At 54.1% G+C, this 25,721-nt stretch overlaps 10 protein-coding genes across 10 annotated transcripts; 5 read left to right on the top strand and 5 right to left on the bottom strand.

The window, feature by feature from the left end:
• Positions 1–397: 397 nt before the first annotated feature.
• Positions 398–1,204, top strand: ARP2_1 (Arp2/3 complex subunit, actin nucleation center; the record flags this gene model as incomplete). The annotated part of the gene is made up of 1 exon (XM_049361936.1): positions 398–1,204. One exon carries the CDS (start codon positions 398–400, stop codon positions 1,202–1,204), a length of 807 nt encoding a protein of 268 aa, XP_049227219.1.
• Positions 1,205–2,191: 987 nt separating this feature from the next.
• J4E78_001277 (uncharacterized protein) lies at positions 2,192–3,679 on the top strand (the record flags this gene model as incomplete). The annotated part of the gene is made up of 1 exon (XM_049361937.1): positions 2,192–3,679. One exon carries the CDS (start codon positions 2,192–2,194, stop codon positions 3,677–3,679), a length of 1,488 nt encoding a protein of 495 aa, XP_049227220.1.
• Positions 3,680–3,908: 229 nt separating this feature from the next.
• On the bottom strand, positions 3,909–7,796 carry J4E78_001278 (uncharacterized protein; the record flags this gene model as incomplete). The annotated part of the gene is made up of 3 exons (XM_049361938.1): positions 3,909–7,422; positions 7,478–7,631; positions 7,685–7,796. The coding sequence occupies 3 exons, from the start codon at positions 7,794–7,796 to the stop codon at positions 3,909–3,911; spliced, it is 3,780 nt and encodes a 1,259-aa protein (XP_049227221.1).
• A 742-nt stretch (positions 7,797–8,538) lies between these two features.
• SMD2 (mRNA splicing protein) lies at positions 8,539–9,043 on the top strand (the record flags this gene model as incomplete). Its single annotated transcript, XM_049361939.1, has 4 exons — positions 8,539–8,558; positions 8,610–8,642; positions 8,695–8,952; positions 9,001–9,043. 4 exons carry the CDS (start codon positions 8,539–8,541, stop codon positions 9,041–9,043), a joined length of 354 nt encoding a protein of 117 aa, XP_049227222.1.
• A 139-nt stretch (positions 9,044–9,182) lies between these two features.
• Positions 9,183–11,115, bottom strand: J4E78_001280 (uncharacterized protein; the record flags this gene model as incomplete). The annotated part of the gene is made up of 5 exons (XM_049361940.1): positions 9,183–9,670; positions 9,720–9,854; positions 9,900–10,510; positions 10,561–11,059; positions 11,109–11,115. The coding sequence occupies 5 exons, from the start codon at positions 11,113–11,115 to the stop codon at positions 9,183–9,185; spliced, it is 1,740 nt and encodes a 579-aa protein (XP_049227223.1).
• An 850-nt stretch (positions 11,116–11,965) lies between these two features.
• On the top strand, positions 11,966–12,395 carry J4E78_001281 (uncharacterized protein; the record flags this gene model as incomplete). Its single annotated transcript, XM_049361941.1, has 2 exons — positions 11,966–12,249; positions 12,392–12,395. The coding sequence occupies 2 exons, from the start codon at positions 11,966–11,968 to the stop codon at positions 12,393–12,395; spliced, it is 288 nt and encodes a 95-aa protein (XP_049227224.1).
• Positions 12,396–13,249: 854 nt separating this feature from the next.
• Positions 13,250–14,161, top strand: J4E78_001282 (uncharacterized protein; the record flags this gene model as incomplete). Its single annotated transcript, XM_049361942.1, has 1 exon — positions 13,250–14,161. One exon carries the CDS (start codon positions 13,250–13,252, stop codon positions 14,159–14,161), a length of 912 nt encoding a protein of 303 aa, XP_049227225.1.
• Positions 14,162–14,784: 623 nt separating this feature from the next.
• Positions 14,785–17,288, bottom strand: J4E78_001283 (uncharacterized protein; the record flags this gene model as incomplete). Its single annotated transcript, XM_049361943.1, has 3 exons — positions 14,785–16,294; positions 16,355–17,117; positions 17,168–17,288. The coding sequence occupies 3 exons, from the start codon at positions 17,286–17,288 to the stop codon at positions 14,785–14,787; spliced, it is 2,394 nt and encodes a 797-aa protein (XP_049227226.1).
• Positions 17,289–17,839: 551 nt separating this feature from the next.
• On the bottom strand, positions 17,840–19,999 carry J4E78_001284 (uncharacterized protein; the record flags this gene model as incomplete). The annotated part of the gene is made up of 3 exons (XM_049361944.1): positions 17,840–18,413; positions 18,482–19,301; positions 19,360–19,999. 3 exons carry the CDS (start codon positions 19,997–19,999, stop codon positions 17,840–17,842), a joined length of 2,034 nt encoding a protein of 677 aa, XP_049227227.1.
• Positions 20,000–21,159: 1,160 nt separating this feature from the next.
• J4E78_001285 (uncharacterized protein) lies at positions 21,160–23,403 on the bottom strand (the record flags this gene model as incomplete). Its single annotated transcript, XM_049361945.1, has 3 exons — positions 21,160–22,317; positions 22,377–23,328; positions 23,399–23,403. 3 exons carry the CDS (start codon positions 23,401–23,403, stop codon positions 21,160–21,162), a joined length of 2,115 nt encoding a protein of 704 aa, XP_049227228.1.
• Positions 23,404–25,721: the final 2,318 nt, after the last annotated feature.

The following is a 25,721-nucleotide window of genomic DNA, read 5'->3' on the forward strand; positions in this document are numbered from 1 at the left end:
GCCCCTCCCCCTTCCGACGTCCGCACGACAGCCGGCACTTCATCCACGACATTTCGAAACGGGAGTGCAGAGTCTACCGGCAGGTTTAGCTGTGTGTAGCTAAAACGACTAGAGCTTCGGGCGCGAAGGTGTAGAGCCGCAGGTCCCTGAAGCAGCTATTTTCGGTGTTCGTTTCTTCGGATCCCCGCCCGTGCCCGCATACCGTGAACACCATTTGTTTCAATGCTGAGACTGAACACTCAAGATGTTTATAAAGAGGCAGCGCAATATGAGAAAGGTAATCAGTATACCCAGTCCATCTTCACTCACTACTTCAACATCTTCAAGCTCCCTACCTTGAAGCTCTCTATCCCATCATCCACCGATCCATAATCATCTAAACCAACACATTATCAAAATGGTCATCAACGTTCCCACCGCCTCCCTCGAGGGACAAGTCGCTCTCATCACCGGTGCCGGTCGCGGCATTGGAAGGGGTTGTGCTATCGAGCTCGGCAAGCGCGGCGCCTCCGTCATCGTTAATTACGTTTCATCCGAAGGCCCAGCGAACGAGGTCTGCGAAATTATCAAGGGCTTCAACAACGGTGCCAAAGCTGTAGCCATCAAGGCGGATGTCAGCAAAGTCAGTGAGATCAACAGACTATTCGAGGAGGCGAAGAAGGCATTCGGCAAGATCAACATCGTCATGAGCAACTCAGGAACCGAGAGCTGGGACGTAACAGAGGAGATCAGCGAGGAGAAGTACGACCACGTTTTCAACCTGAACACAAGAGCGCAATTCTTCGTTGGTCAGACCGCATACAAGCACATCGAGGACAACGGCCGCATCATCCTCATGAGCTCCATTGCTGCCGGTCTTCTCGGTGTCAAGGACCACGCCCTCTACAACGCCTCCAAGATGGCCGTCATCGGTTTCATCAAGGCATTCGCGACCGACTTCGGAAAGCGTGGCATCACCGTCAACGGTGTTGCACCAGGCGGTATCAAGTCGGACATGTTCACACAGAACGCCTGGCATTACATCCCCGGCGGTTCGCCTGACTGGCCAGCGGAGAAGATTGAGACGCTCATGGCAAACCACTGCCCTCTCGGAAGGTGCGCAGTACCTGAGGATGTTGCGAGGGTCGTCGCTTTCCTCGCATCAGCGGACGGTGGCTGGGTCAACGGTCAAGTGCTGACCATCTCCGGTGGATCATCGCAGTAAGCTGAGACTGAGGTGGTGATGATCGATGAACGAATGACGGTCGCATTGTATGTATTCCAGCGCATTTGATAGAGAGCACAATTCGAAGCCATCGCTCGAACAAAAGAATGAATCATAGCAAAATTACGTGAAGTGTTTCCCGCGTGTGCCAACTTTCAGACTGTGTGTCGTGATTAAGGTCTGTGGGCGCAACCTTGGAAGGCTTCACGTACCCTGCCAAGACCCACGTCACCAAACGCGATTAGGCAACGCCATCACGTGGTTCGATCTGCCCGGGCACCTGGGCACTCATACAAGAAAAAACCCCAAACAGGCCTGCGGACTACATCAAGACAAAGACCTGCAATGCGGGTTGCCCAGCGTCAACGTAGGCTCTAGGGTGTTCGGGTTTTTTCTAGGTTAGCGTGCGGGCATACCTACTTTACACACCCTGCGACCTGTATCAGGACGTACTTTGGTGGACTGACGAAAATTAAGCGTCTGCCATGAACAGGATCTTGTCATTCATAGGGGATTTCGACTTAGCCCAGCACGGTGGACCTTTCCCATAACCACGGTACTGCCGTGACACGCCGAACACTCCAGCAAACAACACCGAAGCTATCTCAATCATAACGTATACCAAATTACACTCTTAATGACTGGACTGAACTAGGACCAGGCTGCAGTCTGAGTTAATGGCGCACTCCATTCATTCCAGACGTTTCCCTCATCGCTTCCATAGGAACTTCAAACTACCAGTAAGAAGACGGCAGTTTGGCATCCAACCACACAACCAAAGTTTTGAAATTCATGTAGGTCATACGGGCAGAGTTTTATGTGATAATTTTGTAAGAGACTTCCCCCTATAAATACTCTCTACTTCTACTTCATACCTATTCATCCCACAACTCACAACCCCCTCTCTCGGCCACCACCACTAAGCAAAACTGCCATAATACATCCACAATATCAAGCAGTCAAGAACAGAAACCCTGTTCCTTCATCATGTCGAACTCCAAGCTGTCTGAGTGCAGCCTGGGCGATTTTCCCGAAGAACTCCTTTGCGGAATCCTAGACCAAGTCGGCTCCGGCATCGATGAAGAATACGCCCCCGGCACCATACAGACTCTCCTCTCTCTATCCGCTACCAGCCGCCAGTTCAATCGAATCACAGAGTTTTACCTCTACAAAACCATCAAGACCGATCACTTTCGTTGCAGAAAGCTCGTTCAGCGTCTAGAGGACGACCCCACTCTAGTCACACACATCAAGCGACTAGTATGGGACAAAAAGCCAAGCGAAACTCCAGGATGGTACAGGACGCTGTCGGGTCCGTTGCGTACACCAAATCTCGCACGGGTATTCAACATATCCAATATCCCGTCGCACTGGAAGTCTAGCGACTGGAGGGATAAATGTTCCGCACTAGCTCTAGTCTTGGTGCTCACTCCACGGGTAGAAGCCCTGGAAATTATGGACACGGATTTCCGATTTCGCATGAGCGACGGCAAATACGGGCCATCCTTATGGTCCACGCTGAGGCGATACCCCGATGCCAGACTTGTTGAGCGCTTCGCCAACATACGTACGCTACGATTTGGCCATCAAGACATCGACTTGGAAGCGCTTTTATATGCCCTTCGATTACCAGCTCTACGTACACTGAGCTTCAAAGGCGAGCTTGTGGACAAGGACAGATTCAATCACGGAGTTGTTCGACCGATAAATCCCTCCTTGGCACGATGCGCACATCTGGCAAGGCTCCCGCCTCGAAGCTCACCTATCGAGTATCTCCACATCGAGAATAGCGCTATGCACTCGAAACATGTCGCCATGATCTTGCGCTCTATCAAGAATCTCAAAGACTTCAGCTTGACGTTCGCCGGAACCAGAACCGAACCCTCAATAAGCAGAGCTATCTACGAACACAACGGATACGGAGTACCAGCATTACACTATCCTACCCTACTTGGAGCTATTATGGAGCATTCCAGATCGTTGGAGAGCCTCACTCTACAAACCAACCTATCGCACGAGCCCAACATATACAATACAGCTGCGGCAGGATGCCTACGATTGCAACAAGTCAGCAATCTTGAGTACCTCAGAACCGATATAGTTACTCTGTATCGCGACGAAACGACGAACCCGGACTGGCAACAGCACGAAATCTTCAATTCCCTTCCGCCTGGTCTACGTCGGCTTGACCTCGATATGTACGAACCGACATGGCCGTACTTTAGGTGTCCGAAGGTTGCACTTATGAGTCTAGCTATGGACTGTGCGCAAAAGTATCCACTACTTAAAGACGTACGTGTGTTGAGACACACCACACGTAAGTCGAAGTTGTGGGGGGCGTTTTCGGAGGTTCTTGAAGAGGTTGAGAATGCTTTCGAAGCACAAGGCGTGACTATTCGGTTCTGCACTCGCACCAAGCAAGCCAGCAGTTCAGATGACATGTACACTCCGCTGAAGAAGAGCAAGAGTGTCTAATCTAAAGTATTCATTGGGTATATAAAGACGCGCGTTCCACGCTCGTTGCTCGTTCGCAGCCTACCTGCTTGAAGCAAGGCTTGCTGAATCATCTATGGACTAGTATACAAAAATCGAATCATTCCTCGTGTGTTCGTGCCGTGTTATTGCAAATCGCTAAACGCCGGTAAAGTCACAAAGTGTGACAAGGGGTATGCCGAATCGTGAACGCCGTGAATGTCCCTCAGCCTCAAACCGTGGGCTCTTCGGGTGTTTTCCCCATATCCTCCCTCTCGTCCTCTGGGCTGTTGGGCTCAAGCTTGATGCTAGCGTCTAGGATCTTGCTCGTGACTTCGTTGAGATCTGCCTCCTTGTTGGCAGCGCCGACGACTTCCTCGATCATGGCGGCGAAGTCGACAGTCATGCCACCGACGTTCATCTTGAGTAATGCAGAGGCATCCGGACCGGCATTTCCGTCAACACTTCCGCGTTTAGAGCCGTTTTCCATGTCCAACATCATGGTCTCGTTGTCGAATATATTATCGCCACTCCACAAGCCCACAGTAGAAGTGTTGGGGTCTTCGTAGAGGTCAAAGCCCAGTCCCAGTGAGCCGTTCTTCGACGGCGAGCTGCTCACAGGCATGTCACTGGACAGAAAGTCATCAGCCAGGAACTCGCTAAACTGAGCATCACTGCGACCGGGTGTTGTAAATGTGGGAAAAGCCGAGAAGTCGATAGTCTGGGAAGGCGACGAGATCGGGTGGTCGGATAGAAGTGCATTGAGCTGACGGGTGAACGGTGTGTCAGGTGCAGCTGTTGTCGAACGGGTGACACGAGGACTCAGGATATTGCGGGATGGCGTTGAAGGCGCATCTCCGTTCCCTGCACCTCGTCGCGGCGTCAGAGCAACACGTTTGCGCGTGCTTGGAGTAGGGGTCTTTAGAGGATCTTGGGCTATCTGGTCCCTCTTAGGCGTGCTCTTCGGCGTAGGTTTCCGAGAAGCTGGGTCTTCGAAAAGGTGGGCAAGATCGTCTGTCTCTGCGGCAGGGGGTGGTGGGCAGTTCTCCTTATCCGGATTTTCTTGGTCGACGATGGCCACTTGCGCCACTGGCTGCTTGAAGTACCACATAGTCTTTGACTCGCACGGAATGCAGCCATCGTGTCCTATACCAGCGTTCGCACAACGTCCACACGGTCGTTCGCGGTCACAGCCTCTCTTCAGCTCCTTGCATCGCTGGCAACGGGGCTTCTTGGGTGCGTCATCGTCAGGGACATACATTGGAGTGGCAATTGGAGTCGCAGCGACGGGGGCTGGAGGTGGGTCGGCTAGCGTCTTACGCCGACCTTGTTTCCTTGGTGATGGGAAAAGTAGCCGCCTTGTAGGCTTTGGTGTAAGGTCTTGGTCAATGTCAATAGGAGAAGTTTTGCTCCCTCTAACGCCAGCGGGGCTTGACTCAATGGCTCGCTCGAAGGCAGCTTTAGCTTCTTCAGGGTCGAGCTCACCCCTGCTGGGTGCGACAGCTGGCGGTGCCATTGTTCCATCAACGGGCCTGTCAATGGATGAAGCAGCTTGATCTTGCTCAGCTGGCATAGCAGCGTCAGACTCTGGCATGATGGCGTCGGACATGAGATCATCACCACCAGTCATAGACTTGGAGCGTGACCCCGCCTTCTGCTGCCTTTTGCGGTTGGCAAGACGCGCAGCGCGATCCCATACCTTCTGCGGCCTCATCGAAAACTTCTTGATAAGCCAGAGTCCGCATGGGTTACAGAGGTTGAGTTCTTCAAATGCCTCAGAAGACTTTGCAGCCATGATGTCCTTGTCTTCGCGTGTCAAGTTGTTCTTGAAGATACGGTACTTCGGCTCAGCGTCCTCAGATGATGATTCAATCACTTCGTATGCGATGATGTCGGTGCTAGCAGTATCGGTAGACAGCTCAATGTCCTTGGGTGTGCCATTCTCTACGCGTGTGTAGGCCTTTCTCCATGTGACTGTGTCGATCTCTCCGCAGTTCACACAGTGTGGTGGCATTTCGCCTTTCCGTATAGCCGCGTCCAGCCGGTCTTTGATAACCCTCTTCCTCTTCGCGCCGGATCCACTTCGTGGGTAGCCACACTCGGAGGGCGTGGGCGCATCGGACATGGGCTCTGCTCCAGACCATGTGTGTGACCTTGGTAGTCCTCTCGGCTTAGACGGCTTAGTTTGCTTCGGCGGGAGGTTTGGGGTTGCAGAGCGACTGTAGACTTGCGCTTCACTCTCCGCAGTCGGGGAGATATGCGACATCATGCCATCCGGCGAACCGGCTGTCGATACCGTAGCTCGTGACTTCTGTAAAGCGTTTTTATCCCCGAGGTTATCATCCTGCTGTACCATGGACAGCCTTGCGATCAGATCACTGTCATCATTTGCGTCGTTTCCTTGGAAATAGACTGAGTTGAAAATATCCTGGTCCATGGTGTCGAAATCAAAAGTATGAGCTGTCATGTCCATCTCAATGCTCTGAGTGACTGGCTGTGTGACAGATTCGCGACGATGATCCTGGGATTGTCCATTCCAAAGCTTTTCAAAATCCATATTATCGCCGTCTCGACTAGCCGGCATGTCGCTAACGAAACCGGAATCGTTTGGAGGTTGTGTTGGGAGGTCAGGGCTTGAGGCATCGGGCGATGTGGTTCGGACTGGTGCGATTGGCGGGGATGACGGCATCGGAGTATCTCCTGGGCTTCCATCTCTTTCATCTGCAGACTCCATCGCATTGTCTGAGAAGACGCTACTCTCATACGGAGACACGTATGGTCGTCCTCCATCCATGGATCCATGTCTTAAAGCACTAGGGGCGGGTGGGCGGCGTGATCCTCGTTGACTAAACTTTTCACCGGGGCGAGGCGTTGGCGCACGGGGCACCATATCTGAAGCGGCGCCTGAATTGCTGAGAGAAGGCTTGAGTAGGCGTACAGATGCCGCTGTGCTCGCTGTAACGCGCAGCGAATCATTGTGGGCGTTGAGCGGTGTATTCCTCGGTCTCGTGGTCTGCGTGATCCGTGCCCTCTTCTTCGGAGGTCCGTCTTCCTGTGGCTCGATGACATAAGGATCGCTAAACTGGAACTGCTGGGTCGGCTGTGCACCTTCACTTCTGACAGAGGTCCGTGACGCTGGTCGGGAGGGTGGATTGTACTGATAGTGATGGAATGAGAGAGTGCTCATAGCGGGACTGGAAGCCCTAGTCGGCTGAGACATGAACGACATGTTCGACTGATCGTAGAAGGAGTCGTTCCGGGGTGGCTCTTGTGACGGGCTTTGGCGAGTAAGCATCTGGTGAAAGGGCTCAACACCACCAATGGAAGGACGTGGCGAAGGCTGTGCGGGGTATGGGCTGGGTTGGGCCAGGTGACCCAATGCAGGGTTCTCCTTGAGAAAGTCGGACCAGGCGTTGTAATCGAACCCTTCAGGCATCAGCTGACTGAGGCTGTGGTACCGCTCCATGTTCTCGACATATTCCTTTTGCATGCATGTCGGAACAGGCACCAGCTTCAGTTTGACCTCCAGAGTTTCCTTGATTCCGTTCGAAAAGATGCCAAGAATGTTCTTGCACACGCGACCAGTGACCATGGTTTGGGAATCTTTGGCGGGGGCATTGGGAGTCGGCGATGCTGAAGCGAGGATCCATGATAGCATGCCCTGACCAACCAGCGGCGTTTCGTACTCGGAGAAGTCGTAAGCGTATACGGTGTAGTCGTGGCCTAGTTTGGCTACGAGCTCGGGGCTGTGACAGTGAGCAAGCTGTTTCAATCAACCAATAAGCGGAGGAGTCGGCCCACCTTGCAGTCACAATAGCCTGAATGCAGGTCTTGAGTTCGATGACTCCCACTTCGGTGGTCTCGTCCAGCGACACGACAGGCACGTTCAGCACGCTTGGCAGACGGGCCAGGCAGTTTGACTTGTTCTGGTCATCGAATGTGTAGAGTACTTTGACTGTGGTGCAGCTGTGTTAGATCAAGTCGTGATGAATGAGCAGATGTGCTTGCCTCGCATTTGCCTGCGCGGTATTTCGTCCATTGTGCTCTCCTCGGCAGCGGACGGTGTGGGCGCGTGCTGCATCGCACCAGGATCCGGCGTGGTACTTGAGGGCGTCGACATGGCTGCCTATGAGATTGACAAAGGATAGGCGGGCCGTGATGAAGAAGAGAGAAGAAGGTTGTCGGGGGCGACGGGGTGGTCTATGTTATATCGCGATCGGTGGCTGGCGTGCGATCATCGCGAACGCGTTCGAGGTGAACTAAGAAGCGAGACTAAAGGCGACAAGAAGACGAATTGGCGGGGTAAACGAGTCTTTAAATATTTTCGCGTGTAAATGAATCCGAATTAGGCAACAGCACGCGTAAAGTGGCAGAGAGAAGGAACGTGGAGGGCGTCGTGAAAGAGGTCGTGTGGTGAAAGTGAAGTTGCATGCACGAGCTCGGAGGTTTGACGCTACCCGCTTCGCGCTAACGCGGGGAGGACAAAGACGCGTGACGCACCTTCCATGCTAAAGTTTCAGCCCCACTCCCGACGCGTTGATTGGCTTCGATTGCGGATAAAGTGTAGCTCCAGATCCGATTCTGCCAAGCTCGCTCACTTCATCGCCCTGCCTCATATCATCGCCGACCGATCCACCTCATCCAAGCGCGTTGCCGTGGTGTTCCTCCTTTCTAAAACTAGGTCAGTCTTTCCGCTCCTGGTCTGTGCATATCTTTTGCGCGGCCCCATCCTTGCGCGCTACTTCCCTGAGCAGCGTATATCAAAATTCGCAGGCAGAAGCTCGAGAGCTAGAAAGTTAACCTGTAACAGTCCCAACCCCATATAGCAAATCTCCCCCTGCTACCTTGCACAATTCGACACCATGGTGGACGCAAAGATTCAGTATGTATTACTGCTAGAACATTCACCGCTATATGAGCTAACCTTGCGCAGAGAGCTTCTATCCAAGCCGCGTTCGGAGTTGACGTACGTACACCCTCCAATCCACAACAATTCCTGTACTGACATTACTGCCTAGCGAGTACGAAGTTGCTCAGGTCGAAGAACATGAGCTCACCACCGGCCCCCTCTCCATTCTCCAGACCGCCGTCCGCTCGCGCACACAAGTCCTGATCTCGTGCCGAAACAACCGCAAGATTCTCGCACGTGTCAAGGCTTTCGACCGTCATTGCAATATGGTTCTCGAGAACGCGAAAGAGATGTGGACTGAGACTCCACGGTTAGCCAACGGCAGCTACGGAAGGAAGGTCAACAAGGACCGCTTCATCTCCAAGCTGTGCGTTCAAATTACACTCTACATTTGCGCATGCGCTGACTTTTATAGGTTCCTACGCGGCGACTCGGTCATTCTTGTATTGCTATCATAAGAGCTTGGAAGCACTGGGGATTTGGGACGGTAGCGCCAGATCGAGCGCACGAAATGGAGTTGGAATGAATTAAAAGTTACATAACCGTCGCGAAATCGGCGAGGAACACCGAACGAATCAAACAACGATACCCCAACTTCTACTTCTTCAACCCGTCACTCAGGCCCAGTAGGAGCTCCGCGAGGCCATGCGCGCCAGGGTCTGGAACCTCTTGGAAACCCTCGCCTCCAACGTAGACCGTTCGCCCCAAGCTCGCTTTCATACCCTTCGTCCCTTGCGCGCCACCTTGTGCCGCGGCAGCCGCTTTGTCGATACTTTCCGTCTTAGACAGCGTCTCAACGAACGGATAGAGGGCATCCATCAGCGTTCGGTCACCGGGTTTGGCAGGAGTGTATTTGCCCAGTGCCTTGAGCGATGAGTCAAGGGCCTTGGCCCAGATTGCGGGTGTGACAGGCTGTGGCGACGAAGGCGCGTTTTGTCGCAATCCATGCGCCAGCGCATTCAAGAAGATGGCGTAGATTGCACCTGACGTGCCGTCCATAGCCAGTTCCACCACTTGAATGATGTGATTCATGAGGATCAGCAGATCATCTGTCTCCTTTGCCGTTTCGAGCATCTTGAGAATTGCTGTTGGGTGTCAGCGCCAGGCATCAATGCACACGTGATGACAGCCTACCTTCTGCGCCACGCTTGAGTCCGATTCCGCAATCGCCATCTCCAACTATTGTGTCATATCGGGTGACGTCTGGCTCAGCCTTGATGAGTCTGTTCAGCGCAACTGTCAAGGTTGACTTGGCCTGGGCATAGTTGACTACTCAAGTTAGTGGGCGTCATACGCAGCTCTGCAGGTACTTACCTCTCAGATCACTTGGCTGAATATCCTCTTCATCCACCTGCTCCTCGTTCTTCTTCGCTTCTTCCCGTCTCGCCCATGTGCTGCTACTAATCGCCGCAGACCAGCCACTTGCCTCGGCAGGCGCATCAAGCAGCTCGAGCATTGAAGCGTCGGCGACTCTAAGCAAGCTAATGGAGAAGCCTAATCCATTCAAACTGGTCATGAAGGTGCCAGCTAGAATACGCACTGGCTTGGTCTTGAAGCTGTCCGCCAATTGCTCGACGACTTCGTTCGTGATTCCGCTTAGCTCGAGTGGACTGACACCTCCCAGGTTGTTGACCAGTAGTACCACCTCGTCCTTGTCGGTGATCTTGGAGAAGCTTCGGTCCTGGTCCGCTACGTCCAGGCAATGCGACAACATTGTCTTTACAAGACCAGGTAGATCGATCTTCTTGCGCTCTGAACCGGCTTCATTATGGATGCCCATTCCAATCTCAACTAGGCCTTCAGCCAGCTCGTCTTCCTCTGCCTCCCGGCGACCTGGCACGTGGACGTGAGCCAGTGAAGAGCCGATCGAGACGGTGTTGTCTGCGACGAGCTGGGCCATCTGCGTTACATCTTTGAGATTCGCTCTACAATGATGTCAGCTTCCTTATAGGCATGATGTTGGTGTGTTGCATACCCTTTAGCAGCAAGCGCACCGGCAATCTTCTGGACGAGCACTGTTCCCGCAATACCTCTGCGTCCGACCTTACCTCCTTTCGCACGCCCTACACCCGCATCGTCGCCGACTACCACCATGTCGACTTCAATACCAGCAGCGCGCGCTTTCTCCACCGCCATGCCGAAGTTCAGCACATCGCCAGTGTAGTTCATTACAATCACGAGGACGCCCTTGTCTTTTTGAATGCGATGCAAAATACATCTTCGCACCTGCTCTGCACTTGGCGAAGCGAAGATGGTACCTGCGACTGCTCCGGATAAAAGGCCCGCGCCGACAAAGGATGCGAATGACGGTTCGTGACCACTACCACCTCCGGAAACTATGCTGACTTGCGATGCGCCATTCTTGCGGTAGACGATCTTGTTGTTGATGTCGCATTGCACGGACGGGTTCGTCTGAGGGATGCTGAGTAGCGCGGTGTTGACAAGGTGTGTCGGGTCGTGGATGAAGTGTCTCGCTGAGTACGTTAACTATCTGATCGCGTAGGTTTTGATGGGAATGCATACATGACATTGTGATTACTATATGTCCAGCTCAATGGAGTGCGCGAATTGGTGCAGAACGACGGAACACAGAGCGGATGGAAATCGCAAAAGTGGCATGACGAAAGACCAAGAAACCTTCAATACCCGACCCGACGACAAGCAATCATTCCACCATTCCTTCGTGTCATTTGACATATGCCGACATAGCCTGTGGCCACACGGAAACGCGTCCGCGTTCCGTCTTGTTTCCAGGCACTTGGAGAGCTCCAGTGCTCTAAGTGGGGTTGCGCAGATGCGTGAGGGGTAGCTTTGCGTTACTGTGGGGTCGCTCCTTCCCCCGAACCCCGAGATGTCAGCAAGCATAGCTGCCGGCTTCCTTTTCTGGGCGATGCCGTACCAAGTTTCGGTCTTCCGACCACTCCTACACCAAGCATTGAAAACTACGACGAGCCTCATACGGAACAGGTCCGGGAGACTGGAGTTCTTGTATATGACCATGCTTGCTTTTTCAATCTCGGCATTCGACAATCGGACCTCACCTACGCGCCCAGAGCTCATTACCCAACAATACGACTTTGGGCATGAATTACTGATTGCCGCCGTGGTGATCATCAACTGGGCACGAAGCCCTTGCGTTTGTGGAGGAGATGGCGAGACGCGCTCATTCCTACCATTAGGCCGCTACTGCAGTTATGGAGCGGTACCCAGAGTGTGAGTTGATGGTATATACCCGTGATTGTCTGAGCCTTCGACTGGCTATGGTACCTTCGCTACCACGAAGTTTGTGCGGAGCCACATGGACTCGCACACATCTGGGAGAATCTCAATATCTCATGTAGCTTCACACTTACATTCACTACTCGCCTGCCTCCACAATCATGTCTCAGCTGGAAACCTCCGTTTCGTGCGCTGAGAAACGTTACAAAATCAATGCAAAGAGAAGTCCACTATACGCCCTTCCCTACGAGGTCCTAGCCCATATCCGGGGGTACTTGGATCACGCCGAGAAGACTTGCTTTGCGCTGTCAGGCGCCAAGTTCTTCCAAAGTTTCCCATCCATCACTGTTCCAGAAGAGAAAGTCGGCGATACCAAGATCGACGTCTATCTTCGGCTTCTGAGAGACGACTTCTACAGAGAAGCCCGCAAACGACCGGGGATCTGGTGCGTTTATTGTGCAGATGTACACAAGGATACGCACTTCATCGAGAGCATGCTCTGTCGCCCACGGCAGGAACGCAAATGTTCCTCTACACTCAGACTGTGCCCACACAGGTCTTACTCTCTGGACTACTTGAGAGATAAGGTAGAAAGAGCTGTATCTCTTAGGGGTAGGCAGGCCATGTACTTTAGTCTCCGGTGCTATACTTGCGAAACAGAGTTGAAAAAAAGCCAGATATACTTCACCAATTGTGCCGTCACATACGATCAGACGTCTGGAGACTATGTCCTGAGAAGTGACATAACCATGGGCTTTTCGAAAGCAAAAGGCCCGGGTTTACATACAGAAGCGCGTAGAGTCCTACAAAAACTCGATTTCACAGCGTGTCTTCACAGACAAATTTCTGAGGAAAGCACCATAAACCGGTTTGTCGATGCCGAGATCGGGGCCGTCAAAGCAGAAAAGCAGGACCAAACCCATCGCGTACATTGCGAGCACTGTAAAACGATGGTACGAACCAGATACGTCAAATCCTTGTGTTTTTCGCCTCACAAGCCAGGAGCAGCAGCAGCGGAAACCGGACTGAAGATAGATATTATACGTAACTTGGGCAAATTGTCAAACGAAGACGACCCGACATGGAGAGCGCATCTTCGAAAGCGGCAATTGAAAGTCACAAAGGATTAAGGCGACCTGGGTTCGGCTCGAACTGGGCTGACCACCACGATGAGAGAGTGGGAAAGCAAGAGCTACGTGCATGGCCGCCAAGATGGAGAGCGGTCGGGCCTCACGGAGTAGGTTCGGCTTTGAAAAGCTACCCCACCATCTGATAAGATTCTGATCTACACCCCCACCAACCCGTCGCGTCGAGCTCCAGCCATCGCGTCCTGACGCAATCCGTCTCATCTTTCAAGTTGCGCGTCGCACTGCTGAACTTCGAGATACCCATTTCAAAATACCACAATCTGCGTTTATTTTTTATATCGAAACCTCAACGCGAAGATGGCGCACCCCGGCACCGCCCACAAATACACCAAAGGCCTCATCGCCTTCGAACACGCCTCGCCTCACCCTTCGTCCTCCTACGACACCATCCTCTGGATAGGCGGCCTAACAGACGGTCTCCTCACCGTTCCCTACCCCTCGCTCATCGCGTCCTCCCTTTCACCAACCTGGTCGCTCGCCGAAGTCCTCATTACCTCCTCCTACAGCGGCTGGGGCACCGGTAGCCTGACGCGCGACGCAAAGGAATTAGGGGAATGCGTGGCATATTTTAAGGCAAGGCGGCCGGGGAAGAAAATTGTGCTCATGGGACATTCAACGGGGTGTCAAGACATCATGGAATATTTGCTGGGGAAAGGAAATGAGGCGAGGGAGAAAGTGGATGGCATAATACTGCAGGGTGGTGTTAGTGATAGGGAGGCATGGGAAGATTACTACAAAGAGGGAGAGAGAAGAAAGCAGCTTGACGATGCGATTGCGATGGCTAGAGAATTGGTGGACAAGGGGAAGGGAGAGGAAGTCTTGTCACCGGAGAGTAATCCTGTGATCAAGGACATGGGCGGCCCTCTCAACGCATATCGCGCATACTCCCTACTTGCAAAGGGTGGTGACGATGATTACTTCTCGAGCGACCTATCAGACGAACACTTCACGACTACGTTCGGCAGGATACCAAAGACCACACCGGTGTGCTTCCTCCTCGGATCCTTGGACCCCTACGTCCCCGCGAGAATTGACCGAGCTGCCCTACTCCAGCGCTGGACAAGGATAATACGGGAAGGCGGTGGTGTTGTCGATGACGAAGATGGTGGTGTGATACCGGGTGCGCATCATAATCTTGATGGGGATCCGGAGGAGGTTGTGCAGGATCTGGTGAGGAGGGTGCTTGGGTTTGTTACGAGGTTGGGGTGAAAAAGGGTGTGGAATAGTCGTGGCGTGGAATGTTTGGCTGGGATAGGGTCGCTGCAGTCAAAAAAGGACTAGGACAAGCGGTTCTACACGATTGAATATCAGTGTAGATTCTCACATGCCTCACTTCTGTACACCATAACTATGCCAAGTTGTATCACAGTTGATACTACATCTGACCTTCCCGCTCGAAAAGCGTAGTTGTGGAAAACAAAGATCTGAAAACATAATAAACACACAATTCTTCAAATAATGTATTAACGTGGCATGCTGACCGCACACACCGCTGCCTCTCGAGCACACCCTACTCAACGATATCTAGCTTTTGGTATCCCCATTCCAACCCGACCCAATCCATAATGCCGTTAATTCATCCTATCCCCCAAGCCAAAAGCAAGGAGAAGAGCATCCAAAGTCCTCTCACATATCAATACCTCAAACGCCCACGCAATGCAAAAACCAACCCTCTACATTTCCATCCGCCGCACTCAGTCAAACCCACTCCTCCACTGTTTCCCCATGAGCTTTTTGGTTTGCGTCGCAAAGTAGTGCTTCCGTCTTCGCTCTCGCTCTGCTGGGTCTCGCTCTGCTTCTTCTGTTTCTTCAGCTGGTAATACCTCGGTATCCTAAGCCCCTAGTATACCACCAGGCTCCTCAAAAACAGCTTGAACGACCCACTGTTCGCCGAACTTGATGCCTTTACCTCCACTGATACCAGCGTTACGCCAAGGACGATTAACACCGATATCCACGATCCAGATGAGCCACTGAGGATCGCGTCCAGAGCCATTTTGAAGGGCTTTGACAAGACCAGTCCGTGGCGCACCGAGACAAACGATGTACTTTGCGCGGACTTCGAGGGGCTCGCCTTCTAGTATGGAGACTTCGCCTGTCGAACCGCCGACGCCAGAGGGTGTTTCAACCGCGAGGCATGCTGCACGCGATTTGTTGGCCCAGCCGACGATATTGAGAACAACGCGTTGGTCTTGGTCGCCAAGGGCTTCAAATTCCTTGTGGCGGCCGAGCAGAGCATCAATAATAAGTTCCGGTGGTGCTTGAAGACGCTTTAGGGCTTCTTCTGTAGCGTTCCAGGAGCGGACGGTGCCGCCGAATTTGCGGAAGAGCTCGACTTGACGGCGTATGTCCTTGTCCCAGTCTGCGTCGCGTTCGAAGCCGAGGAGGGCGACCATGACTTTTGGCCCGCGTTGGGCGAGGTGCCGTGCCGCTGCTACTGCGCGTGCGCCGCCGCGGTGGTTGCCTGCGAGAACTACAATAACGGGGTTGGCGTTTGGATTGGCGCGCGAAAGACGCATGCCTCCGGGATTTATAGCAGTCAGAGCAACTTCTGCGATACCTCGTCCAGAGTTCTCAGCCATGATGTCTTCGTTGAGGCCGAAATCTACCTCAGCGGTCTCTTCCACTGCCAGCATAGCGCCAGGAGTAATAGCGAAACACTTGCGGTTGTTAGACACCAGTCGTAAGCAGCCCTTAGCGCTAGACTCGAGAGGCGACTCTGGTGGTGTAGCAACGCGCCCTGGCCTGGGGCTACCGGTAGCGTGTGAGGACGTGTAGGGACGGTTGATGAACGAACGGTTAGTGCGCGGCAACACGCCTGAGCCCATCATATCCATGTCGGCTTGTACGCTGCCTTGCCGTGTTGGTGCCATCTTGACTGAAGCCCTGGACATTGCCCGTCTAGAGTTACGTCCGCTGCCAAAGTCCTCCTCTTCTTCCTCAGAGCTTGTGTTGGTCGTGCTTTTCAGCTTCCGATCCAACACGTTTTCCGTAGGATGAAGGTTCTTTCCTCCGTGTGTACCAGGTCTTGCCAAGCGATTGAAGCTGACCAGGCGGTCCTCGTCTGCAGTGGTGTCCTCATTCCTAATCTGATTGAACACCGTACGCTTGTCAAATTTGGAGAGGTTACTCTGGAAGTCGAACTCAGGCATGTCCTGGATATCGGTCGCATCTTCCGTAGCCCAGCCGTTCGTAGCTTCGAGCGCCTGTTGCCGTTTGGTTTTGCGATTCGACGCGTTCGCCGCTGCGAGACCGACTCTGCCGCCGATGACTCCGGGAGTTCTCGTCTGTGGCTGTTCGGCGGCTTGTAGCATGGGAGTGTTTCTCCAACCATTGCCTTTGCTAGTAGATGTTAGCTCCTGGATATGCGACAAAGGACATGGAACCCAGAATCCCACATACCCTTTCTTGACCGCCTCAACATCACCGTTCTTCCTCTCTTGAGCGGCAAGTTCCTTCTTACGAGACTTGCCCCCTCTTCGAGTCTTCTTGCCATTGTCGTCGTTCTTCTGCGGGCTGGGGTCATCCATAGGCTTGCCGGTCCTCGTCTTGGTGATGCTTGCCCTTCGCGCATTCACCTGTGCTGTCCGCGCCTCACTGTCCGCCTCCTCAGCGTCCGCAATATCCAGCGACGAGAATGGGCCTTCCAGAGTCGCCGCACTCGGCTTTCGGACGTTGTGTTGCTTCGCATGGCTTGCGAACGAGGACGTGTTCTTCGGTACAGTCGCCGCGCTCGCAGCAGCCACGGGCTTTATAGGCGTCGCAGGGGCTTCCTGGGGGGTTGCGGAATCAGGACCACCCAAGATAGGGGCGGTAGAAGTGCGCTTTCCCATACTGAGAATCGCAGGATCGACAAACGGTGCGGCTTGAGCTGGCTGAGGAGCGGTCTGGCGAGGCGCTTGACGAGCATTCTGGTAGGCAGGTGCGCCTGCAGGCGGGATCCCAGACGGCTGGCTAACAAGGTGCGGAACTTGTTGGCCCATATGCTGCGACTGGCGCGGGGCATGGTTCGGAGGATACTGCGAGTGTGAGTATGCCTGCGGGCCTGATCGCGTGGGGAGAGGTTGGGGAGGAGCGGGCGCCGACGGATTGACCTTGATGTCTGCAATCATTTGTCCCTCTACCGTGTAGGAAGCGACACGATGACCCGAGTTAGGGAAGAAGACTGCAGACGTCAGCGTATGCCCATATTCACGAATTCTGGCTGCGGTGTACCATCTTGGAGAACGAGTGTCGCTGTCTGCTGGTCCACGGCGCTGACCACGCCCACGACGACAGCACCTGGGGGAGACTGCAGCGTGACGGCGACCGACAATCCGACGAAAGCGCTCGCCATGTTTGCGGTAGATCGGACGTGTTGGAGGTGGAGCGGTGATCCCGAGTCCGTTGTAACCCCAACCTAACTATTTCGCGGGTCGTGCTTTCGCGCTAACGCAGTCGTCAGCCACAGTCTAGCCTCAACGGCCGTCTTCACATGCTCAGCATAAAAGGGACACCCGGTTACAAGTTGCGCCAAGGTACCCTGCACATGGAAGAAAACAAACAAAAGATAATAGGGGGTATAGACTACAAGAGCTTGAGATGCAGGATCTTTTGCAATGTGTAAGAGCAACCTAGACTTCTGGTTTATCTACTCTCTGTCATAGTACACAGACAGGCACGCGCGCAGCTTTCCCTTGAATGACGTACACACAAAAAGGAGGCAGAAAGAAGAATAACTCATGTTCATTACGCGTATTCATCTAACTAAGCCCGCCTCATCACCTAAAAGCAAATCAAAAAGTCCAGGGTATCCATACAATCGTTCCATCTCATCGCGTTCCATCAACCACGAGGCGCAAGTCGCGTGCGCCTCGATTGAGATAACGCGACATTCCCAGCTCCGCATCAAACAAGCACCCACGAGGCCACACTGCCAAACATGCACGAGTATGCCCTCTTATTGTTCCAAGTAGCCAGGCTCAAACCCCGTGCATCCTTCTTATTAAATTCTGTCACGGCTACAATCGAAATCTTCTGGCCCGGCGCACCGAGGTCAATGCGCGGGAAGTCGAGCCACCAAGTGCGCCCGTCGGTATTCAACGGCTTGTAGTCTGGCTTCCGGCCGTCCCTGCCGGCAACGCTTAGGAGCATAATGTAGGGCGGACCCTTTCCGTTGATCTGGGGATCCCAGTGCGGGCAGATGAATGACATTTGGAACCGGACTACTGCCGGTGCGTAGGGGTCGTTTACTTTGATTCTGGCTTGTGATGGTTCAAAGGTTTGCTCGCCGAAGCCGTGGAGCTTCATGCCATTGCCGCAGAGAAAGAGGCGCCCGCCCTCGTCATGTCGCATGAACTCTTCGTATGACATGATGCGTCCATCGGTGCGGAACTGGTGAGAGGCTTCTCCGGGGTAGTGCTTCAGACCGAATTCGTTGTTGTCCATGACGAAATGCTGCGGAGCAAAGGCTCGTACGTATCTAGTGGATGTTAGCCCTTGTTCGACGGGTGGTGAACTGCGAAAGAAGTATCATCTCGAAAAGCTTACCCTTCGCCCTTCTTACTACACCCTAAGTGTCCAGCTCCCCAACAGGGATCAATGAGCTTCCATTCTCCGTTATCGATCTTGACAGCGTTCCAGGCATGTGTCGATTCATAAGGTGGTGTAGGTTGACCAGGCTCCAAAGGTGCGTGGCCGTAGCCCTTGCACGCACCAGAACATACCATAGCTTCCAACCCAGCTTTCAGAGCCAGAGCAGCGAACAGACCGGCATACCCTTCGCATACTGCCAGACCTGATGCAATTGTCTTTTCGGGTGTAGTAGGCATAACCGTGTTATTGAAGAACGAGTGAGTATCGTAGTCGACGTTGTGATGAAGCCATGTGAAGATCGCTCGAGCCTTGTCTGTAGGTGAGGGAAACTGTGAGCATAGTTGATGAGCAAGCCAGCCCACGTCTGAGTTGGGAAGTTGAGTACGAAGGAACTGCGCAGCGTGATTGTCTGGACCTGAGAAGTCCCGACATTTCAGGCAACTTGATGGAGCAGCACCTGGTTTCGGCTTCGAAGCCATGATGGCGCTGAGGTTCGGTCTGGACGACATGGGAACAGGTGGTGGTGCACCAAGAGCCGGGGCTGAATCGGATGTAACTGCTGGTGGACGAGTTGAAGGCACAGGTGGAGGTGTAGCGGCCTTGTTGTTGAAGCCCATGTCCAACGCTGACCGTCGCGGTGGCGGTGGTGCGATCACTCTGTTTGTTCGAGAGGTGTCGTTTGAGGATTGCCTCTGTGGCAGCGCTGGCACAGGCTGAGGTGATTGCTCGCGAACCATGGACTGTCTAGGAGGTAGAGAAGGTCTTGCCGGTAGGTCTGCACGGCATCATGTTAGCAGTGCTCTTGATGCGTGCTACAACTGTAGTCTACTTACTGGGAGTCTTGAGCTGAGGGGGCAGTTCCCGAGAAGGCACATAATCCCTCTTGCTCTTCATAGCGTTCAACGTTGCCTTGCTCTGCTTAGGGTCCTCGGGTGCTTTCTTGGCTGGCAGCGGTGGCAGCTTTGACGGGTCATAGACCGGAGCCCTGACTTGGTACACCGTGCCCGTACTTCCATTGCTATATCCTGAGCCATTTGTCTTCACAGAACCCAATGACAGCGTTGATATGCCTGACGCGATTGTAGAAATTGACTCATTAGACTCGCGCCTTCGCACGCTTGATTCGGAAGCCTTGCGCGGAGGCAGTGCTGGCGTTTGGCGAGGCGTGCTGGCATTGCGCGGAGGTGGACGAGGAGGCAGCGCGGGCGAAACTTTTGGTTTTTCGGATTCGTTCACTACAATGGGCTGATTGCCGAGTTGTCGCGCGGAGGTGGGCGCATTGCTCAGAACTGGCGGGTTGTTGACCGTCTGGCGCGAGTAGGCGGGAGGGCGCGCGCTGGGCGGCGGCGGTGGTGGCTTCTTCTTTGCAGTCGAAGCATCGTAGGAGTAGGTCGGCTTGGCGCCCGGTGTAGGGGTGTGCACCTCCTCGAGGTTGAGCGCGGCAATCCTCGACTTGATCGACCCTTCAGCCATCACGGTCGCGTTCGGGTGATCTACGGTCTGTGTTTTAGGTGTGGCTGGTGCTCAGTGGAGTCAACAGGAGCAGCAATTGGTCGTGTCCGTCGACGTGCAATCTCTCATTGCATGGTGAGCAAGAGGCTACAGAGTGAGTGGGCAGAGTGAGTGAAGGGACGTGTAAGCTGTAAGTATGACGAGACGAGGCTTGTCCGCCCAACAAGAGGCACGCCTGACCGCGAGGGATAATTGCAGGCAGAAACGATGCACAGCCTCCGGGGCTGGCTGTCAGTTCGCGCTAGTCCTGAAGCTGCAACCCCACCTTTTTATCCCGTCCTGCCGACTTAAGCTTTCCCTCTCGTCTCAAAATAGCCCGGACCGATCCTCAAGGCTGACACTCTGGTGCTGGCTTAGTGGTAGATAGCTCATGGCCTTCCCAGACTATTGAATGACATCAACGTGCCTTGGTCGCCGCGACTGTCATCTGTCGTGGCACGAGGTTCGCATGACGTTTCAGAGCCTGCGCTTATGCTGTGTACCCCGGGTGCCCGTTACCAAATCCTCACCGGTGCATAGGGTCGTGCCGTACAGGTACATGCAGATGACATAAGTGGCCTTGACGACGATCCTCCTGGATGCATGAATACCTTGACGTCTGTTGTTGGTACAAAGTCGTTAAATTTTGGGTAGTTTACCTGATCGTATGAAGTAGTCATTTATTTCATGGCTGTATCACCACATGCAGCGACCGTCTGATTTTAAAACTTCTTTGTTGACTATTGCACACAAAATCGCTATTGTATCAAACAAGTCGTAAGTAGAACATATAGAGTCGCCAAAGCAAGCACATAGACAACCCCTACACTCCATTCCCAATCGCCCAAAACCTCTACCCAGCCTGTGCCGCCCATATCGCTGACCAGTCCCACCCAACTCTAACCGGGAACACCATAGCAATTTCAACTTGTGCTCACGCATCGCTGCGCAACGATAAGAATAGCGTGCGAAAATACACTTTTACTCTTGTTGAAAGGAGAGGACGGGCAGTCGCTGAAGATTCCACCCAATAATGCAATGCGAGGGTTCGCTATTCAAAACGCCAGAGAAGAGTGTGAGTGAAGTGTGGTGAAGACTACCTTGTAGCGAGACGCATGATGCGAGTTGACGATATGCAACCGCTACCTCTTGCGCTTCTTGCTCTTGTCCAGTGCTGTGCTCATGGAGTACGCGTCTTGCATAGGCATGTGGTAGTCGTGCATTGGGGGAGGCGCCATGGAGGTCGCCGAGGAGACTGAGTTCTTCTTGACCGAGACCCCCATGTGGCGTCCATAGCGACCTTTCCTGCCGTTGCCTTCGTCTTCGCTGACACATCCGTCGGCACCGATGCCGGCGTCTTTGCAGCGCTGGCATGGTCGCTGACGGTCACAGCCCTTCTTGCTCTTGCGGCAGCGCTGGCAGCGTGGCTTACTCGAGAGATCCTCCTCATCGACGCCGAGCTGATGCTGGAAGTTCAGCGATGCGTTGGAAGCCTTGCGCGACTGAGAGGGGAGAGAAGACGGTGACATTGGGGCCTTGGTGGTGCCGTTGACCTTGGACTTGCTCTTTGAGGTGGCACGGGGCTTGCCGGACTTGCCAGACTTGCTCGACACGGAGCGAGCCTTGATGATACCGGCGTGCACGCGGTGGTTGTGTTCATCGGCAATCATCTCATCACTGGCACCCTTGAAGGAGCCGTCCCGGTCGTCCTCATAGTCCTCACCACTGCTCTCGGCTTCGTCGTAGACACGTGTATGGTCGTTCATTGCACGAGCCATGTTGTACGGGAGAGGAGGAAGCTCACTCTCGTCGTCGCTACCGTCAGCGCTCTCGTCACTTGAGGATGCCGCAGCCTTTCCGCTAAAGGCATCATCGAGCGTAGAGGTAGACGTGCGACCGTGGCCGGAGAAGTTGGAGGCATCACCCAAGCGCATGAGCTGACGAGCGACATCTTCATCGGAGATGACGCTGATACTCGCAAGAGTGGTGTCAGGGGTAGGAAGGACTCCACCGCTGCCGGAGTAGCGGTAGTGGGAGTGCTGAGCCGAGCCACGCGCGCGAGACTTGTATCCCTGAGCCTGGCTACTAGCCGCAGAGTATGGTGTGACTAGTCCCTGAAGATATGAACTGTCGCCCTGACCGTAGCTCTGTGGGGAGGGCAGCGGATGCGAGTATGAAAATGTCTGCTGGTTGGCAGAGTATGGCGAGCCAGCAGTGTTTCCGCTGATGCGTCGCTGGGGGGATACGGACGACTGTGAAGCATTCATGGGAACTTGAGGCGGTACGAACAGAGGCAGCTCCTAATGAAAGGAACGAGTGTCAGACTAATGCACGATACATGCCCACTGTAGGTACTTACCGAGCTGTCGAATTTGGCACGCTTTCGGCGGCCGCCCTCGACAATGTTGTCAACGCTAATCTCAGCGCTCGCCAATGGCTCTTTCCTTGAGCGTCGCGAGCTGCTGACAGAGCCATGCTCGTCGTCGCTGTCGCTGTAGCCGTCGCCATTGGCGTCAGCGAAGCTTCCGTGCGAGCTGTTGCCGCGACTCTTTATAGACGGGCGCATGCGCTTGTTGATGGACGCGCTCCTCCGACCACGATGTGGGGAGTGGCTCTGGCGCGCGTGACGGGACCCCGCTCTCGAGCCTTGGTGATGCTGGATCGGCGGTAGCATCTGGAAGGCTTCGTCGAGGTGGGGTCGAGCGCGACGGGGCGAGATGGTCTGCTGGCGCGGATCAGGAGAGAAGTCGTCTGCATCAAGAGTCTCTGGGGAGACTCGGACGTAGACGGTCATGCCATGTTCAAAGTTCTCGAAGCGCGCAATCAGCGTGTTGCCGTGGCGGTCCTCGAAGATGACGCCTCGACGCTCATACAGACCGTAGAAGTTCTTGACTGTTGTGATGATGGAGTCTGTGGTGTCGTGCGGGTATATGTCGACCCGCATGGGTAGCCGGGCCTTGTGTGCTGGCGACTGGGGGAGCAGCAGCTCGAAGCTGACGTGCTTCTTGGGCGTCTGCTTGGAGGGCGACAGGGAGTCGTGCGCCGAGCCGGTTTCGGTGCTCGGGTAGACGTCCATGATGCCGGAGTCTTCTCTCTGAGGCAGCATGTCGTAGCCAGACTCTATCTGCATGGCGTCGTGGTGTCGGCCCGCTAGGAGCTCTTCCACCTCAGGGCAGCGTTGTGCGCCCGCAGGCCGAGGTTCCGCAAGCATGTTGGAAACTTGCATGCCAATGTCTCTGGTGTTGAGAGTGTATTCCAAAGCCTCTAAAACGAGCTTGTGTATGTGTGTGTGGTTGGGCGGCGCACCGATCCTGCCGGTGTCGCAAGGGCTTGGACGGACGGCGGTCGGGGAAGGATAAACGGGCGTCGAGTCTGGTGGACGACATGTTAGCAGATGGTCGCTGATGAGGTTTGATGGCCTTCCGAGTGCTCCTCGCGTTGTTCTGCGCAGCCTGGGCTGGGCTGGAGGCGGTTGGGGGCTCGTCACCGCTGGCCAGTTGCGGACTACAGGGAGAAGGTGACGACAGCGCGGAACCCCCAGGGGGCGGCGTCGCAGTCACCTGTCGGGCCCAAGCCGGTCGCAAAGGCCTATGGAGAGATGTACTTACCAACAGATATGTCTAGAGCGCTGGATGGGCACTGGATGCTTCGATCCGATTGCGTGAGTGTACCGCCGCTGGCTGCGCACGTCAGGTTAGCGACCGGAATGCGCAGGGCTGGATTGACTCTATCTGAGCGCCAGAGTGCGATCTCAGACGGGCCACAGGCTTGATGGAAAGGGTTGAGGCTTACAGAGAGGAGGTGGTGTGGGACGGAGGAGAATGGTGTGGAGGGTGGGTTGCAGATGGGAGATGTTCGCAAGCGAACAATAGAGACACCGACTAATGACCACTCCAGGTCACGACGTACTTTCCGAATGCGCCTCAAACCAAATAGCGGTCGCCTTTACACACACCTCCAGAATCTGCCATGTAAATTTATATCATCAAAACGGTTTAAGCAGTACAGCGCATCCTCCCCGCTGCACATATGCGATTGCGCCTCCATTGGTAACTAGTATATACACTACTACACGAAACAGCCCACCTCAGTCCCTCAGTCACGCAAAAGGACGAAGAGTGCATAGCAGCTGAGGAGGTCCCCAGCTTTCGTCCCATCTGGTGTGCCTGTCTTTGAGGTCGAAACATGGGACAACTCGGCGGCAGCTATGCGCCCAATGGTAGAGGGGGACTAGAATGCATGCCACAGGACAACTCAATCGCTTGTTGACTATACCTGCGCAAGAGAGCCGATCTCAACAAGGTCAAACATGACCAATGGGCGGATACGCGGCGTGCTGGTCGCGATGCGTACGTTCCATGTGAATATGGACAGGACGAGCTTTAGCACCCTGATACCCCGATGCGCCATCTCGAGCACATAGAGTACTCGAATACTACACTCCGGGTCGCCTTCACACAGAATTCTAGTCAGAGGGCTAAGGAAGCTTCCGGTCCCGAAAGTGGGTGAAGCGCTGTGGATTCGTTGGCAACTGGTGCCGGGCGTCTATTGGAGAGATCTCCGTGTGACACTCAATGCCACACGCCTGCTTCCGTAGTTCCCCTTTGCAGACAACCGTCCCTGAATGAGTCGCCACAGGATTCCGTAGAGGCTCGTGCTACTTATGAATTACGCGACCAAGAAATTATGTCTACATGTGCTCCCGCAATCGTCTGATGATCTCGGACCCACACTTTCATGACGATGGTAGCGCAAGCGCAGGAATCAAGCCGCGGATAGTCTACACACCCGCTGTGGTGTGGAAGCCATGCGTTGACCGGATTATCGCCGTTTGTTATCTTGCTGCTCAGATTCCGACCCTGCATGTGCGCGAGCGGATCATGGCGAGGGTACATATGTAGCGCGGCATGCGACTTCGCAAATCCGTGGCGTGAAGCTCGGACAACCACTCTAAGTGATGAGGGGTCGATCAAGAAGTCTGAACAGCAAGTCTCCCGCACTTTGCGCAATCACGTTTCAGAAGGGATCCCGGTCGCGGACCATTTCGAAAGACGTTGTGCGCATTTTTGGCTCCATGCGATCTCGCTACGGATGCGATCGGTCCACACAGTCAGTCGGCGGTGAGCTTCTCGGCCTATACAGCCCGCGGGGACAAAGCAAAGGAAAGACGCGATAACGGCGCCGGTTTCAGGGCTTTCAACGTTCCCCAGACGCATTACCTTCCTCCAGGCTGCCTGGGACAACGCCGGCGCAACAAAGGCAAGCGCAGGCTGCCGTTTGATATCTGGTGGCAGTGCGCTGATCGACTGGGTGTGGGCGCCCGACGGCGGGTCGTGTTTACGAGTTCCAGACCACCCTTCTGATCGCGACCACAATTGAGGCCATCCAAAGCACCTGGAGTATGACGAGACGGGTTGTTATGGCAATAGAGCGCATAAACAGGATGTTTACAACAGGGTCGCAGGATGATGGCCGTCACGTGATTCCGCGATTCTAGCTGACTTAATCCACCATCAGCGCGTCTTTTGGCGGGGTACGTGTATATCTACATGTAGGTGTCTGAAAACCCTGAAAGTGTCAAAATACACTCTCGGTAGCACTTGGATACTGTGTGAAAGTTTACAGAGCGGGAGATTCGCAATGTGCGGAAGCGCAATCTAAGGACGTCTTTTGTAATGATGTTGGAGTTCGCGTTTGCCTCGGC

This window comes from Alternaria triticimaculans (assembly GCF_023758025.1).
Source record: "Alternaria triticimaculans strain BMP 0046 chromosome Unknown scaffold_1, whole genome shotgun sequence".
In the NCBI taxonomy this organism is placed as follows: Eukaryota; Fungi; Ascomycota; class Dothideomycetes; order Pleosporales; family Pleosporaceae; genus Alternaria; species Alternaria triticimaculans.